We start from the raw sequence: 16,998 nt of genomic DNA, 5'->3' as shown, positions 1-16,998 counted from the left end.
CAACTATTCCACTGTTTCTAACGTGAAACAATCAGAAGAAAAAAACAGTGTTTTAATTTAAAATAGTGTTTCATTTAAATAAATTACTGTTTAAATCTGTCACATTAAAATTAAAAAACCTATTCTAGTGTTTCTAACGTGAAACAATCCGAAAGACATTGTTTTAATTTAAAATATTGTTTCATTTAAATACATTACTGTTTAAATCTGTCACATTAAAATTTAAAAAAAAGTATTCTTTCTAAACAATCAAAAGGAAAAAAAAACTCTTTTAATTTGGAATAATGTTTCATTTAAATAAAAAAAACTGTTTAAATCCAAAGCAAAACAGCACCGAACAAGGAAAAAAATATATTAAACTTTTTAAAAACAATTTGACTATTTATAAAAAATATGAATAATGAAGGTATTAAATAGTATTAAATAATAGTATTAAATTATAAATTTATAAAGAATTTTAATTTCAAGAGTTATATATAGTCATGTAGTCATATATAGTAGACTTTCAAATCGATTGTGATATAGTATCAATCGATTGATAAGTTTAATATGGAGTTATCAAGGCTGATTAAGTAATTTTTGTTCGAATAAAGTTCTTAGGATTTTTTTGGGTCTATCTACACAACGTGCTACTAAGTTGAACTAATGTGTCAGCTCAAAGGAAGACACCTTAGGTAGGTTTAGTGTATTTTGTGTTGGTAGACGTATATCTATGCTAAAAGTATTCAACCCAAAGGAAAGTTACTTTTATGCATATATATACATAAGGTAGCTTGCAACTATGGAACAAAATATTATTTTGTCCAGATAATGCACAAAATATGTTGGCCCAAAGGAAGACATATTATGTGGTCGATTAAGGTTGTTGTGAGTTATGAACCAAAATATAACTCATATAAAGTATCATATTATGTGCACAATGGGTCAGTCCAAAGGAAGGCACATTGTGTGGCCAATAAAAATTTGAGTTATATTAAAAAGTATCGCTAACAAATAATGTGTCGGCCCAATGGAATGTGCATTATGTTGTACTTTGTATCTCATAAAGAGCCCATTTATATGCATTTAAAATTTTATTTTATTTGCATAATTGTATATTACTTATATGTTCTTGGCTTTAGTTAAATCGTGATCTTAAATAAATTTCTCTCTTTAATTTCAGTGCAATATGTTAACTGCAAGTATTAATAACATCTAAACACTAACTAGTTCAAATTTTGCTGAATGGACTGTAGCCTTAGGTTGCATGGACTTAGATTATGCATTAAGGGATGATCACCCTGCACCTCTGACCAGTACTAGCAGTATAGAGCAGAGGACTGAATTTCAGCTGTGGGAGAGATCAAATAGCATGAGTCTAAGTATCATGAGGCTATCCATACCAACACCAATTAAAGAGTCAATAACTGAGGGAGAAAATGTTTAGGAGTTTTCCAAACCAATTGGCAAACCGATTCACATTAAATGTAAAGGTCGACACTACCACACTTCTTACGAAGTTGGTAACCATACGGTATACTAGAAAAGGAAACATAAGGGAGAGACTGAGGCGTGAGACAGCTAAAAGTGCTCACATAGCATCTCAAGGTTTAGGCAAAAAGAGAAAGAGGATCAATAAAGGAAAAGGAAAGCATACTGTAGATTCTGGGAGTTGTCAAAATTTTATTAGTTCAGAAGTTAATTTAGCTATAGTACGCACTGACATTTGGTGGATAGATACCAGTGTTACTACTCACATAAGTGTGACTATGCAAGGTTGTTTTAGTAGCCGTCATTCACTTGATGGTGAAAGATACATCTATACAGGGAATGACAAGAAAGCTAAAGTAGATTTCATAGGTGTTTTTTAGGCTTAATTTAGGGAATGATGTTTTTCTAGATTTAGAAAATACATTTTCTGTACTATCTTTCAAACGAAACTTAATTTCAATTTATTGTTTCGACAAATTAGATTATTCTTGTTCATTTGGAAATTGAATGTTTAGTATTTTATTTAATTTAGTTTTGATTGATAATGGTTCCTTGGTTGATAAGTTTTATAAATTGAACAACTTTACTCCTACGATTGACAACGTAATAATGCATAGTATAAGATATGAAACATAAATTGACCGACAAGAATTCTTCTATGTTGTGGCATAGGCGTTTAGGACATATATCCAAACAACGCCTAGAAAGGTTAATATCACATGGAATTCTCGATTTCTTTGACATGTCAGACTTTGATATCTGTATAGAGTGTGTTAAGGGGAAGACCACTAACAAAAAGGACAAGGAGGCTAGCTGTTGTAGTGACGTTTTGGATCTAATATATACAGACATTTATGGACCATCCCCTAAGGTATCTTGGAATGTATACATATATTTTATTAGTTGTATAGACGACTATTCCAGATTTAACTATCTGTACCTTATTCATGAGAAATCACAATCTTTGGACATGTTCAAAATTTTCAAAGCCGAAGTTGAACTTCAACTAGGTAAGAAAATTAAACCCATCTGATCCGACCGTGGAGGTGAATATTACAATCAATATGATGGATTAGATGAACAACATCCAGGATGTTTTATGAACTACCTTGCTGAGTGTAGAATTGTGCCTCAATATACCATGTCTGGTACACCTAGTCAGAATGGTTTAGCTGAACGTCGCAATCGAACCCTAAAAGACATGATAAGAAGTATGATGACTTTCACTTCTCTACCACAGTCTTTGTGGGGTGAAACACTCAAGACTGTATTTTATCTACTCAATAGAGTACCTAGTATGACAATAATTAAAACCTCATTCGAGATGTGGACGGATAGAAAGCCTAGCATTAGGAATTTACATGTTTGGGGTTGTCTAGCTAAAGCTAGGCCTCACAGGCCTAACGAAAGAAAACTAGACTCAAGAACAATTAGCTATAATTTTATAGGCTACTTTGAGAAACCAAAGAGGTATAAATTTTATGATCCCTCTAAGAGATTCTTCTTCAAAACGGGAAATGCCAAATTCATTGAGAACATAGAAGTGATAAAATCAAGGAAGTATCTTTTGAGGAAAGCATTGGCGATCCTCATGTGGTCACTACTAGTACGATAAGTAGCAGTATGGTTACCATACTGCATATTATGGATATCACACATTCAGTGAGCGTAGTAAATCAAGATATTCTCATGGCATCTCCAATGCAATTGGAGAAACCTGCCACAAAAATTAAAGTATTGCCTCATTTTGATGAGCAAGTACCTCAACCACCTCAAACACAAGTGTTTTTAAGGCGATCTTTAAGGGAACAAAGAACCATAAATTCTCGTGATTATGTTTATCTCCAAGATCATGATTTTAACATAGGGTTGGAAAGTGATCCTACATCTTTCCAAGAAGTCAAATAATGCTCTAACCCTAAAAGGTGGATTAATGTCATGCAAGAAGAGCTGAAGTCTATGGCAGACAATGACGTTTGGGAACTTGTCAAATTGCTTAAGAAAAAATGCCCATTGGTTGTAAATAGATATTTAAAACCAAAAGGGATTCAAGGGGTCACTATAAGAAAAACCTTCATAGACATCGGTGGAACAACAGCAGTTTTAAGCAAAAACCGATGTCTTTGAGTATTTTACACCGGTTTTTCCAAAAATCGGTGTCTATAAGCGCAGATTTTCGCTCATAGACATCGGTTTTTAAACTGATGTCTATGCGCGCCTTTTTTTTTTTGTTAATATATACCGATTTTAACAGCGGTTTTTAAAACCCGGTGTCTATGATAAAATAAAATAATTTAATTTTCCCACCAATACTTAGCCGAAATTTGTAACACTTCACTCTTCCCTCCAAACCTAAACCTATATCGCGCTGTATCGCAACACCACCACCACTTTCCTCCTCATCGCTACCCGTCCGACCATCTCTCTCAACCTCATCTCCCTCTTCCCCTTCCTAGATCAATGCACAGCACAGCTTGTCTTTTGTTTGACTAAGGACGCAGAGGGTAGCAGCGTAGGTAGCCTAACCCATGGAGGACGAGGTGACGGAGTTGCATTCCATCCCCTGACGCCGCCTCCAGAATTGGTAGCGGTGATGGCAGCTCACTCTCGCCCGCCGATCTCCGCTCCTCCATCTCAGCTGCACTCTCCGTCGCTCATGCGATCGCCCCTGCTACCTTCGGTGACCCCGCGGTTGGCCACCCCGCGGACGATGATGGCGTGCACGCTGAGGACACCCAGCCGCTGGTCAGCCCCATGCGGAAGGTCGTGGTCAGCATGCGCGGGTACCTGGAGGAGATCACCAATTAAATAGCCGGAGGAAGCACTGAGAGGGCGGTATACTCACCGAGGGGGATCGACACCGCCACACCCTCCGCCTCGGGCCCTGGATCGGCGTTGAGGTTGATGCCCTGTGGCCGCTTCGCCTCTTCATCTACCGTCGGCGTCACCGCTCGAGCTCCATCGCCCCCCTCACAGGTGACCTTCTCGGCGCCGCCCCCGAAGAAGTCCTCCCACTCGAACGACGGGCCCCACCTGGCTGACGCCGCAGTGCCTCGCCCAACGGACACGAACTGCGATGCGTCGTGCATTCGGCGCAGGATGGCGAAGAACTCATCCACGTCCTCCTCCGATGCCGCGGGACCCTTTTCTCCACGCGGCAGCGATGAACAAGCAGGTCGAGGCTTTGAGGGGAGACGGTCGTCGCCGCCGCCACGTCGCTTCCGCTGGGAGGAGGATGCATCCATGCACCCTTCCTGTTTGTGAAAATGAGTCAACGAGGTTAGCATTTAGCATTAGCAATGCAAAGTAGTATTAAACGGCAATCCATGCATTGGAAATTGTATGAAGCTGACAAACCAACCAATTCGATCAAAACCTGCTACTTAAATTACTATTACTATCTTAAAAAAAAGAGAGAAATGGAAGGTGAGATCAGGCCATGTTCATGCATGCTTCACACAGCAACTGATTGATAAAGTCTATATATTGTAAATTCTTTACTTAATTTGACTCATGCAGCGATTGAATAGTAGATTTAGAGTTTTTTCCCTAGCATATAGAGAAGAAGCAAAGTCTCAAGAATTACAAATTAGATAGAGGCCTAACCATCTGATACAAAATGTAGAGTAAAGCAGAGCTAATTAGATGGTAGACTGAGGGGTTTAGCAGAGGGTTACTCCACGACGAATTTGATCTATCAGGAAACCATCTGCAGTGATTGGTGATCTCTTCATCAATACTTTGCAGCAACCTGCAGTGATTTGGTTTCATCTCTTCCAGGTAACCTAGAAACTTGCATGTGTAACCTAGAAACTCAAGTATAGTGGAAGCTAAAAAATATTAGAGTTTCATCTTCTTGATCTCTTGATTGCAAGTATTAATTGATTGATGCATGCAATGTGTTTGATGAATTTCCTCAAAGTATTTAGGAAAAATGCATTGAAGCAGAATCTTGTAAGTTACCAACTTTCTAGTGGTATCATTTGCAAAATTACATTTGTTGTTTTACAAAAGAAAATATTGTCAGATGACTATAACTTTATTTTGAGTTAACATATTCTATGAGAAACATTGACTATTATACAACATGTCATATATACGAATTGGTTTGATACCATTTAGTTTTGTCATCACTTTTATTGTATTATCACACAATTTATATCTTTTCTCTCTATTCAAGAAGATGATGACATATAGATTTGTTGATTTAATTTTGATGTTAAAATTTTGTTCTAAATTTCCTTTCATTTTGCATCTTTGAAATATTATGGTTTAGCACAAAGATGCTAAAATATTTGTGTCAGTTTAATGCAATGATGTAATATGATCCTTTTTGCTGCAAGAGTATTTGGGCATGCATAGAATGCATTTACTACAAACTGAGATTTTTAGGATTGTATCTATCTTCTCTTCCTCTTTATCTTTTCTTGTCTTTGCATGTATATTGTTTGGGTTAGTGAAGTACCATTATCAGAACGAGTTAAGTATGAGGTAATAATTTATAATTAATTTAATGACCTTACTATTTTACTTGCTTGATCTTCAATTAAAAAATAATTGACCACTATGTTTTATCTTCAGCCTGGTCTTTGAAATGGAAACTGAGCCTTTTTACTGCATGTTTTCCTTTTTGGTGCTAAATATCTTCCATCTTAAAGTATTCATCTTTTTCACAGTTAGTTTTCACAGTTAGTTTGCATTGTTTTATCAAAGAAAATCATTTTGATAAAATAGAAAACTAAATATAGCATTTTTGAGGCAACAACTACCAACAATGACTTGCATACATAGTTCTTTCAGTCTATCAATGTGTTTACCATATTGTGATACCAACATTTATATTAACAACTAAACACGGAATTGTTTGCCTTATGTATTTTCTATGTAGTTTAAAAATTTTAACCTACTGTAATCCTTGCTCTATCTTTGCTAATATTCTTATTAACATAAAACTAAATATTTTAGGAAAAAAAGGGAAGCCTTCAACCTATCCGAACATAGACTTTTTTTCAATGCATCATTCAAATATACTAGGAAAGAGATTGTTGCATAACTGTTTTGCCGATATGATGCCTTATTAGCTTTTACTACCGATATTCCATTAACATTTAATTTTGATAATGATTACCAAAACACTTGCTGTTGTTGCAGAATGAAAATTGAACACTGAAAGTTAGGTACACTTTCACTGGGATTGATCACAATCTACTCGACAACCACTTGACTAGAAATATATCTCAAGGATTTTTGTGAGATTGTCAATCCTCTACCACACCATTTGACTAGAAAGGCAAATATGATAGCTTGGACTTATCATCTGGAGGATGCACTTGGAGGAATGATAGTTTGACCTTTTCATCTAGTATGATTTTAATTTTTTTAGTGAAATATTATTAAGTTTTTATATTTATCATGTTATTAAAATTTTTAACAAATATGAAATGTATTTGCAGTTGACAATAAGAGAAAACTACTATTAGTGCATATGGAATGATACTTCATCTATTTCTCGTTTGGTATGATATTCAATCTTTCAAATTATTTTTATTAATTTTATATTTTCATTGTTTATTTTACTTACACAAGTAAAAGCATTGTATTTGTAGGTGACAAGTACTTGGATTTTGCTTATAATATGATGGTTGACAAGTACTTGGATTTTGAGTTCTCTTTGTTGTTATTATGTACAAACAAAATTAGAGGTAGACAGAAACTCTTCACCTCTGCAATCAAAATGATGGAAATTGGAAAGAACAACAACTATCTTTCCCATATAATTCTCTAATCTGAATGGACTATCTTATCCTGTTGACTGTTATGGGTGCTAAAGGGAATATATATCTCCCTATTACTAGCTTGGCATATGATAAACAATTATTTTTGCGACTCTTTTACAACATTATGAGGTCAACAAGCATTTAAACAATATTTGTTTTCCAATATAATCTCACCACACAAAACAGAATTAAGAAATTACTTTGATCACAGATTACATTCAAGCCAAATGTTATACAAGCTTGATTTTGTTTTATTGTTCAGAATACTGAGGAAACAAAAACAATATTGCATCATTTAATAATCTTCAAATGGCACTCTAACTGAATTCTGGTTTTGGTGGCATTTGCAGGTCCATGATGCTTCGTTCCAACATGTTGATAACCATGCTAATTGAAGGTCTATTTTCTAGCTTTATCTGTATGCACCATAAACCCACTATCATCATCTTTTTTGCAATTTCTTTAGTCTTAGGATTAGCATCAGTCTCAGGACTAACAAGACTGGTATCAGGAGTGACCAAATCATAGTACTTATCAAAATTATCATAAACCCAGTCTGGTGTTAGACTGGGTTTATGAAAATTTTATGTACATATGCAATTTGTATCATCTTCAGGAACTGGCAAATGGTCAAAACAAGTTTAATAATAAGGAGCACACATATAGCTTGATATCTGAATTGCTTCCCTTGCTGAAACATATCTATCAAAACCAATTAAATGAACTGGAAGTAAAGCAAGGGGATCAAGGTAAGCTTCAAAACAATTGCCTAGTTTCTTCCTCCAGTTAGATATCCTCTTGATCGATCTATCATCCAGAAGGTGGATTTTCTGGTGTACTTCTTCGAGTATATGAGCCTCACAATCAGCTTGTTAACTAGTATGTCTTCACATCTGTAACACCTATGAGAATTTCATAATTTGCTATGTTTCTGAAATCATGGACATAATAACTGAATAATGTGTCCTGACCCTGTTTCTTAAATGGTCATTTGTAAACTTGTGCCTCTATTTTGCTTTAGCAAGTTCTAATTTTTAGGTCATATTCTGTTCTTTGTTATCGTCTCATCATGCATTAAAATGTTCACTTGATTGATATTGTTTTCTTTTCTTGTTTCCCCCTTAGAACCAGTAATTATTGCAGGACTTCACTAGTGGATTTTCACAGAAGTTGCTCAAATTGCTCTTACAAACTTTGCTTAGATTGTTGCCGAAAGATAGTAAAGGGATCTGCTTCTCAGACACCTGCAATTGATTCCTCCAAGGCTGGTAGGAGACAGAGGGCAAAGAAGTATGTCATCAGAGAAATTGTTGGGAAAAGACGGAGACATTCCACTGGTGAGCGACCAGATAACTCATCTTTATCCACTGTTGAATCTGATAGCAAGGCTAAGAATCATGGAAGCAACATTCCTTGCCCACCCAAGGAATCGGGAGGCTGTGGAAACGGTCTTCTTAAGTTAAGTTGCAGCATACCATTTGTTTGGTCTAAAATGGACTTCTCTTCTCTCTTTCAACTATGATTTTTAGTCTTGGTTTACTAATATATTATTTATGTATTTTTACAGTTTACAAATCTCAAGTATTCCAGAGTTGAAATTGATGAAGTGCGGTTTGAGTGGGCTGAATGCATGCTAGATTACATTTGAAGTGTGGTTCTACCTTGATGTGTTGTTAAAAGAATGTTCTACCTTGATTCTGATATCTATTAGCTTTTGATGTAAACAGAATGTTTGTGTATTTTATGGATACTGTTGTAAGAAGATTATTTATGTAATTTGTGAATATTTGTGTATTTTATGGATACTATTGAATGAAGAATATTTGTGTAATTTGTGAATATTTGTGTATTTTTTTGGTTACTGTATTCATTGTTTTGGAAATCAATGTGCTGTTAAAAAATATCGATTTTACATCGGTTTTTCACCGCTGCAAAACCGGTGTTATTAACTAATATTACATCGGTCGTATACCGCTGCCAAAACTGGTGTTATTAATATATAATATTACATCGGTTTTACACCGTTGATGAAATGGTGTCGTTAAGTCATACTACACCGGTTAATAACCAATTCGAACACCGGTGTCGTTAAGTGATATTACACCGGTTTTAACCCGATGTCTAAAATGGTAGACCTTTTACATCGATTTCATAGACATCGGTCGAAAATAAAATAGACACCAGTGGAAAACTGATGTCTATGAGGGGTTTTGTTGTAGTGGGTAATGTCAAAAAGTATAAGGCTCGTCTTGTTGCTAAGGGATTCACTCAGAAAGAATATATTGATTACAAGGAGACTTTCTCACCTGTGTCGACAAAAGACTCCCTTAGGATAATCATGGCACTTGTAGCTCACTATAATTTAGAACTACATCAAATGAACGTAAAGACTGCATTCCTCAATGTAGACATAGAGGAGTCTATATATATAGTGCAACCAGAGAACTTTGAGTCTAAGAACTCAAAGTACCTAGTATGCAGATTAAAGAAGTCCATTTATGGTTTAAAGCAGGTGTAGCAACCGTTCTCCCTGCTCTAACAATGTTGGGTTACCTTTTCTCTGTTACTTCTTCTTTAAATGAAGTGCTACTCTATTTAACAATAATTAAATAAACTTCTTGCACTCTCTATAATGAATCCACATACAAGGTATCAGATAGCATACCTAACGTGCCAAAAGTATCAATCTCCAAAACTGATTAAACATTTCCTCATTTTATTAATTTAGAATTTCATGCATATTCATTGAAAAGACATGGAATCATCATATATAACAAACATTAACCAAGACTAATCCATTTAATCATTAGCTACAAAAACACTAAGTGATACCCAACATATGCAAAATTAACAATTCATGAAATCTTCTTAATAATGAATAGACAGTAAATCTCTAAATTTTCTTAGTAATTTAAAGAAAAATCTTAATATGTTCTTAGCAGATTCCCAAGGCTTTCCATAGTCCAGGCATCACACACACCATCACGCATCCCCTTGTCGCCTTCCTTCAAATTTGTTTTCCTTTTCCTTTGTCTACAGTAAGAGGAAATGTAACTAGAAAGCAACAAAGCTTAGTAAGTACTACCTAACTCACAAAAATCTCGAAATGTGCAAGCATGTTTTTTTTTTAAAAATACTTTTCATGCCAGAATCTTTATTAATTCTTACACTGATGGTACCTGTAAACATGCAGGAATACTTTCGTACTAATAAAAGAGCAAAAACATGTTTAACCCAAGAAAACATACATATACAAGCATTTAACTTTCTTAAACTCGCTCTTTCTTAACTTAACATGTAACTTGGAAATTCTTCAAACTTGAAAAGAAATTTTGCTAAAGCATATACTTGAAAATAAATAGCTTCACTTGGGATACCTAAGGCGTAAGTACCATCTCATGCGCATTCCCTAACAGGTTGGGGTAGCGAGCCACCAATCCTAAAAGAGCAGACCTTGGTCTACCAGGGCCATGACCTTGGTATTGGACACCTGGATTTATTTACGACAACCTTGGAAGTCGGGTACTGGCCTTTCAAAGTAAAATATCTTAATTACTTTTTCTTTAAATGCCTTGGCATTTTAACAAGCATCTGGTGTGCCAAAATCCCTAAAGTCTTGACTTTTGAATCTACTTAAGGCCTTAGCCTTTTTCTTTCTTTCCTTTATCTTTCTTGTACTTCTCTTAAGCCCATAATATTGATAGGGTATTCTTCCATATGCATCTACAAGTGAAATCAACTAGGTAACACACAATCATGGATAGAACACAAAAGAAATATGCACATATAATATTTCTACGACGAGAAATCAACGGAAACCACCTCTTACTGCAGGTGAGCAGTACTTACCGTGTTATCTTGAACTTACTAACACGAAACCCCTCTAGGATTCCGGTGAAAATTGAGATCCTCACGGTTTGCTCACGTCCATGCGTTCCTCTTGTCGAGACAAGTCGGAAAATATCAAAAGCTCTCTCCAAGCTCGTCCTAGCTGGCCACCACAGGAAGCCCTAGGTTCCTTTTGTTTTTCGCCCAAGCCAAGGAGGAGTCGGCGCACGGGAGGAAGAGGAGAGGCTAGGTCGAGAAGATTTCATTATTTCTCCTAAGTTCTTCTATTTATACCTGATGATGTATTTATTTTTTATTTTTACATAAAATTATTCTGCTCTCTTTTCTTTCAGCACACCCCTACTGGGGCACCTAGTCATCCTAAACATTCTTAAGACTTTGCTTACTAAGGGGTTCCGGGGTCGAACCTTGGCTCGATAACTTTTTGCCGCAACTTTATTTCTTTTGGTAAAAATACCAATCAACCTCCGAAAATTCCGTAAAAATACTCTAAAAATTTCTAAAAATCTCTAAAATATTTCTAAAGCATTTATAAATATTTATAAGCACATTTAGAACTCAAAACAAGGAAATTTGGGGTGTTACAACAGGCGTCCTATCAAGTGGTACCAAAAATTTGATCAAGTGATTACCTCATTTGAATTTAAAGAGAACCCCGTTGATCAATGCATATATGTCCAGTTCAGTGGGAGTAAGTTTGTTATACTTATTTTGTATGTGGACTATATATTGCTTGCAAGCAATAATAAGGGCATGCTGCATGAAACCAAGTCATTTCTATATAGTAATTTTGAAATAAAAGATCTTGGTGAAACATCCTTTGTTTTAGGTATACAGATTTATCATGATCATTCAAGAGGCATTCTTGGACTGTCACAACAAACCTATATTGAAAAGGTGCTTATACGGTATAGTATATAGAACTATGCACCTCGTGACACACCTATGTCATGAGGTGACAAATTCATCTTGCAGCAATGTCCATGACTTGAACTTGAAATAAAGGAGATGGAGGAATTCCCATATGCGTCAGCAGTGGAAAGTCTCATGTATGCACAAGTTTGTATTCAACCAAATATACCATTTATAGTGGGGATGTTAGGATGATATGTAAGTAACCCAGGACCATCGCACTAGAAAGCAGTAAAGAGAGTGATGCAGTATTTGCAAAGAATTAAAGGACATATGCTCACGTATCGAAGATCAGATCATCTGGAGGTGATTGGATATTCAGACTCCGATTTTGCTGGATGCTTGGATAGCGGGAGATCTATTTCGAGCTATATTTTCATACTTGCTAGAGGGGCTATATCTTGGAAGAGCGGCAAGCAGACGCTAGTAGCCACTTCTACTATAGAGGCAGAGTTGGTAGCATGCTACGAAGCATCCAATCACGGGATTTGATTGTGGAACTTCATCACAGTATTATAGATCATTGATGGCATTGACAAACCACTAAGGATCTACTGTGATAATAAAGCCACAGAACTTTATACCAAGAACAACCGTAGTTCGTCGAAGTTCAAACACATCGACATCAAGTTTCTAGCAATTAAAGAAAGAGTTCAGAGTTGTCAAATTATAGTTAAGCACATTAGCACAGATTCCATATTGGTCAATCCACTCACCACAGGCTTGGTACCTAAGATTTTTCATGCGCATGTTGTGAATATGGGAGTCATTCTTATGGAAGAACTCATCTAGTGGGAGTTTATATCTATCTTATTGCTCTATATTTGATAATAAAGATAAACATTTTATTTTGATTATTATACGTACTTAAAGTTCAAAATATTAATGGGAATTTATATGTTTGTTTGATATTCTGACTATGATATCATCATTTGCTACTGTTATTTAGCATTTGGTGTTTATAAATATGATACAGATTCCTTTTGGAATCATAAAGTTGATCATGATTTGGGCAGTTTGTCGAAGTCCTAGCACATCGACATCAATTTTCTAGCGGTTAAAGAAAGAGTTCAGAGTCGTTAAATTATGGTAGAGCACATCAACACAGATTCCATGTTGGCCGATCCACTCATCAAAGGCTTGGTACCTAAGGTGTTTCATGCGCATGTTGTGGATATGGGAGTCATTCTTATAGAAGAACTCATCTAGTGAGAATCTGTATTTATCTTATTGCTCTATATTTGATAATAAAGACAAACATTTTGTTTTGATTATTGTACGTACTTAAAGTTCAAAACATTAATGAGAATTTATATATTTGTTTAATATACTGACTGTGATATTATCATTTACTACTGTTGTTTAGTATTTGATGTTTGTAAATATGATACAGATTCCTTTTGGAATCATAAAGTTGATCATGATTTGTTATTGCAGTTTAGTATAAAGTATTTCGCAAATATAATCTAATCTCTTTTGAGATTATCTTAGGACCAGTTGAAAATTGACATATACTGATTGCATTTCATGTAATTTTCACTCTACACATTTGCATCTTGATCTATATCATTAATGACATTGGTATATTACTGTTGAAGCTTGTTATGATCATATACAGTAGTTATGACCTCTTTAGTCATATACCAATGAAGTTAATGGACCAGATTGTTTACAAGAGTATTCTATACCCATAAAGCTTAATATCAACTAAAGTTTACTTGTATTTCATATACAACTTATAAATAGCAGAAATACAACTTATAAATAGCCCAAGTGGGAGATTGTTAGTTATTGTCTCTAATTAATGGGTTTAATTGTAAGTTGTACATATGAGTACAAATCAAACCCATTAAAGTGATCTAACTTAGGCTTATTGGGTTTCAGTTATTGGATGTAGACATTGTATGTGTAGAACTTATAGTCCTGCATCTATTATCATCTATAGGCTGATAATAGATGTCCACTATATATAGGATTGGTCCATAAGGATTTAGGGTTTTAATCTTGACAGCGCTTTTGATTCCTCATTGACCTAAACTTTTCAATGTCGTCACCCCTAAGCCCCTTGGAAGACCTTCCTTTTCTTTCCACTGTATCTTCATCCACAGGGATTATTTCTGAATGACACTAAAAATATGGATGACTCTTCAATTAAGTTCCTTGTCATATTTATTTATATATATATTTTTTTATATCATGTTCTCGATGAAATAAAGATTCATGCTCATATTTTTATATTTTCTATGTACAAATTCTTATTTTAGATTTCTTAGAATTCATACGGTTTAGATTTACAAGGACAATCATATTTTTAAAACAAAAATTAATTATTGGTATACACATGATGACCAATAAATGATTCATAGACTATCCTTACTGATAGGATAGAGCTTACCCTTGACATCCACCTTCTCGACAGGCTCCAACATCATTACTTCCACCTCAGCCTCCATCTCACAGACAGATTTCTATTGCCAAAGAGAATAATTAAAACTTTTATTGTATTTGTTAGATAAAACTATAATAACGGGAAGTCTACTAGTTTTAAGAGTCGAGGTCAAACCTCAATTAGACACTCAGATAGAAGAGATTTAGCCAACTAAAGGTCTCAACAAACTGAGTCAGGAGGTTGGACTTAGATTAGGTTACAGGTTAACAGTTTAAAGGAGATAAATAAGTGGAGATGATTTTTGTTGCTTGTGCTGACACGCTAAAGGTTAATGGGAATGTTTTAAAAAAGTGAAGGAAAAAGGTACTGATGTAGAAGAACAAATTGATATGATTTAAACATAGCAGGATTTCCTTTTTCTTATTCCTTTTTTCCTTTATCCTTGCACAACTTGATCCTGATCACTAATAAAAAATCAGTAAAATACAAGTCTTGGCAAGACATTGTAGAAAACAAAATCCAAAAACTCTAAAATAATTATAACTCTGGCATGAAGTAATTGACAGGGGTGGGCAAGGCCCCTGCGAACTATATATATATATATATATATATTATCTACAGTGACCTCTTCACGCACACAGAACATGCATAGCTACATAAATATTCTTTATATTTATATATATATATATATATAAAATCTACAGACCTCTTCACGGAAAGTCTTCACGCACACAGAACATGCATAGCTACACAAAATAGCATTAATTTCTTTTGTTTTATCTCATCAATGCAATCACTTAGTAGACGATTTATTCTAGGTTGGTTTATTGTGTAAATGACGCACCGAAAACGGCATTCACCTAGAAATGTTCACAGATCGATCTTATCTAAGCACGACTTAATCAAGATTAATGCAGTTTAGCTAAACTCAAGTAAAAATAAGAAAAGATTTCCCCAAGATATTAACCACACAAATATGTTCATATTCTCTTCGCTCGTTAATTCATTCATGGATAGTTGAGTTTTGAATGATATATATAAAATTTACTGGTACTGAACCAATTACTATCAGTGTCTAATTACTAATTCGATCACAATTAGCACAGGCAGCAAAGCCCATCAACACAAGCAACAGAACTCTAAACCATGTTTGTTCATGCCTATGTTGATTTGTTCATGCCTATGTTGATTTACCCATGACATGGAGGTGCTGCCAACGTCGGGTTCACCTCTGCCTCCACCGGCACGCCGCCAGTAGAGGCTATTGATTCCTTCAGTTGTGATGAAGTTAGGAGAATGGGTGGAGTCTACAGAATCTTCATAGACCTTCCCCACTCACTGTAGTATTGTGTCTAAGAGATATTCATATATCTTTATAATAATATTGATGCGATGGTAAAGAAGGCCTATCAAGTATGAGTCAAAGGCGGGGAACAACAATCGATATGGAGATCAAAATCAAGACAGTCAAAAAGAAGGAAATCTTCTGATCATCAAAGTTGACCGAGCGGGTGGCAATGAGTCGAGCGAGTCTGAAGGTGTTCATTCAGCCCAGAGGCTCACCAGAGTAGATCGTTCATTTGGCCAGAACAATTACAGAGAGGATATTAGATGCTCAACTATGACGACCCTACAAGAGTTAATCCAATCAGACTATATGTCCAGTCGCTCGAGGAACAACCTACCAAACCGAGCGACCGTAGAGAAGAATAGCTGAGGTCACTCAAGCGGGGAAGCTCGGCCGAGCAGTTCCCCTATTTGACCAAACGGTGGGACCCCTTGCCTAGCTCATTGTATCCTTCTAGGAAATGGTGTCACTGACAGTAGGACGTGGTCAATAGGGAAATCGTATCAAGGAAGCTTCCACGGTCGTGTTAAAGATTTGCGTGTCCTATTAAGGAAGGATATTAGAGACACTTTTTGACGTGTCTTTTCATAGAACAGTTGGAAAAACGTGTGCATGCCTTGAGAAGCATGCACATCCGCTACGGGAGAACTATATAAAGGAGGATCCATGCACCAACAGAGGCATGCGTTATTTGTGCTTAGGCTCCTATTGTTGCTACAATTCTCTTCACCGTCTTTCTACTATTACGATGTCTGACTTGAGCATTAGAGGATCATTGTCGGGGACCCTTTCCCTAGCCCGACACTAATGTTCTTGGTTTTTGCAGAGCATAGCGAAGCGTAGTCTTCACACAACACTACAAGAAAAACCCTCATAGACATCGGTGGAACAACAACAGTTTTAAGCAAAAACCGATGTCTTTGAGTATTTTACACCGGTTTTTTCAAAAACCAGTGTCTATGAGCGCAGATTTTCGCTCATAGACATCGATTTTTTAGTCGATGTCTATGAGCGCCTTTTTTTTGGTTAATAGACACCGGTTTTAATAGCGGTTTTTAAAACCCGGTGTTAATGAACCAAAAAAAAATAATTTAATTTTTCAACCAGCCAAAATTTACAACACTTCACAAAGTTCCCTCCAAACCTAAACCAATATCGCGCCCCTTCTCTCAGCCTAAACCTAAACCTCCGACCATCTCTCTCAGCCTCATCTCCCTCTTCCCCTTCCTGGATCTCTTCCCCTTCCTGGATCG

General features: G+C 35.7%; 1 protein-coding gene across 8 annotated transcripts; it reads left to right on the top strand.

The window, feature by feature from the left end:
- Nucleotides 1-3,865: 3,865 nt before the first annotated feature.
- Nucleotides 3,866-8,767, top strand: LOC122009199. Of its 8 annotated transcripts, none has more exons than XR_006119491.1 (5): nt 3,866-4,749; nt 6,622-6,832; nt 6,924-6,986; nt 7,598-7,644; nt 8,391-8,766. XR_006119491.1 is itself a non-coding variant. In XM_042565270.1 (3 exons), the coding sequence occupies exons 1-3, from the start codon at nt 4,547-4,549 to the stop codon at nt 8,399-8,401; spliced, it is 261 nt and encodes an 86-aa protein (XP_042421204.1). In that variant the 5' UTR covers nt 3,866-4,546; the 3' UTR covers nt 8,402-8,767. The 8 variants fall into 8 exon arrangements, 4 of the variants coding, with proteins under 4 accessions (XP_042421204.1, XP_042421203.1, XP_042421202.1 ...); XR_006119490.1 differs by having other exon boundaries at nt 8,373-8,764; XR_006119489.1 differs by having other exon boundaries at nt 7,598-8,757.
- The last annotated feature ends 8,231 nt before the right edge of the window (nt 8,768-16,998 follow it).

This window comes from Zingiber officinale, chromosome 8A, assembly GCF_018446385.1.
Source record: "Zingiber officinale cultivar Zhangliang chromosome 8A, Zo_v1.1, whole genome shotgun sequence".
Lineage (NCBI taxonomy): Eukaryota > Viridiplantae > Streptophyta > Magnoliopsida > Zingiberales > Zingiberaceae > Zingiber > Zingiber officinale.
The sequence above is the reverse complement of the archived record's forward strand: the minus strand, read 5'-3'. Positions and strand labels throughout refer to the sequence as shown.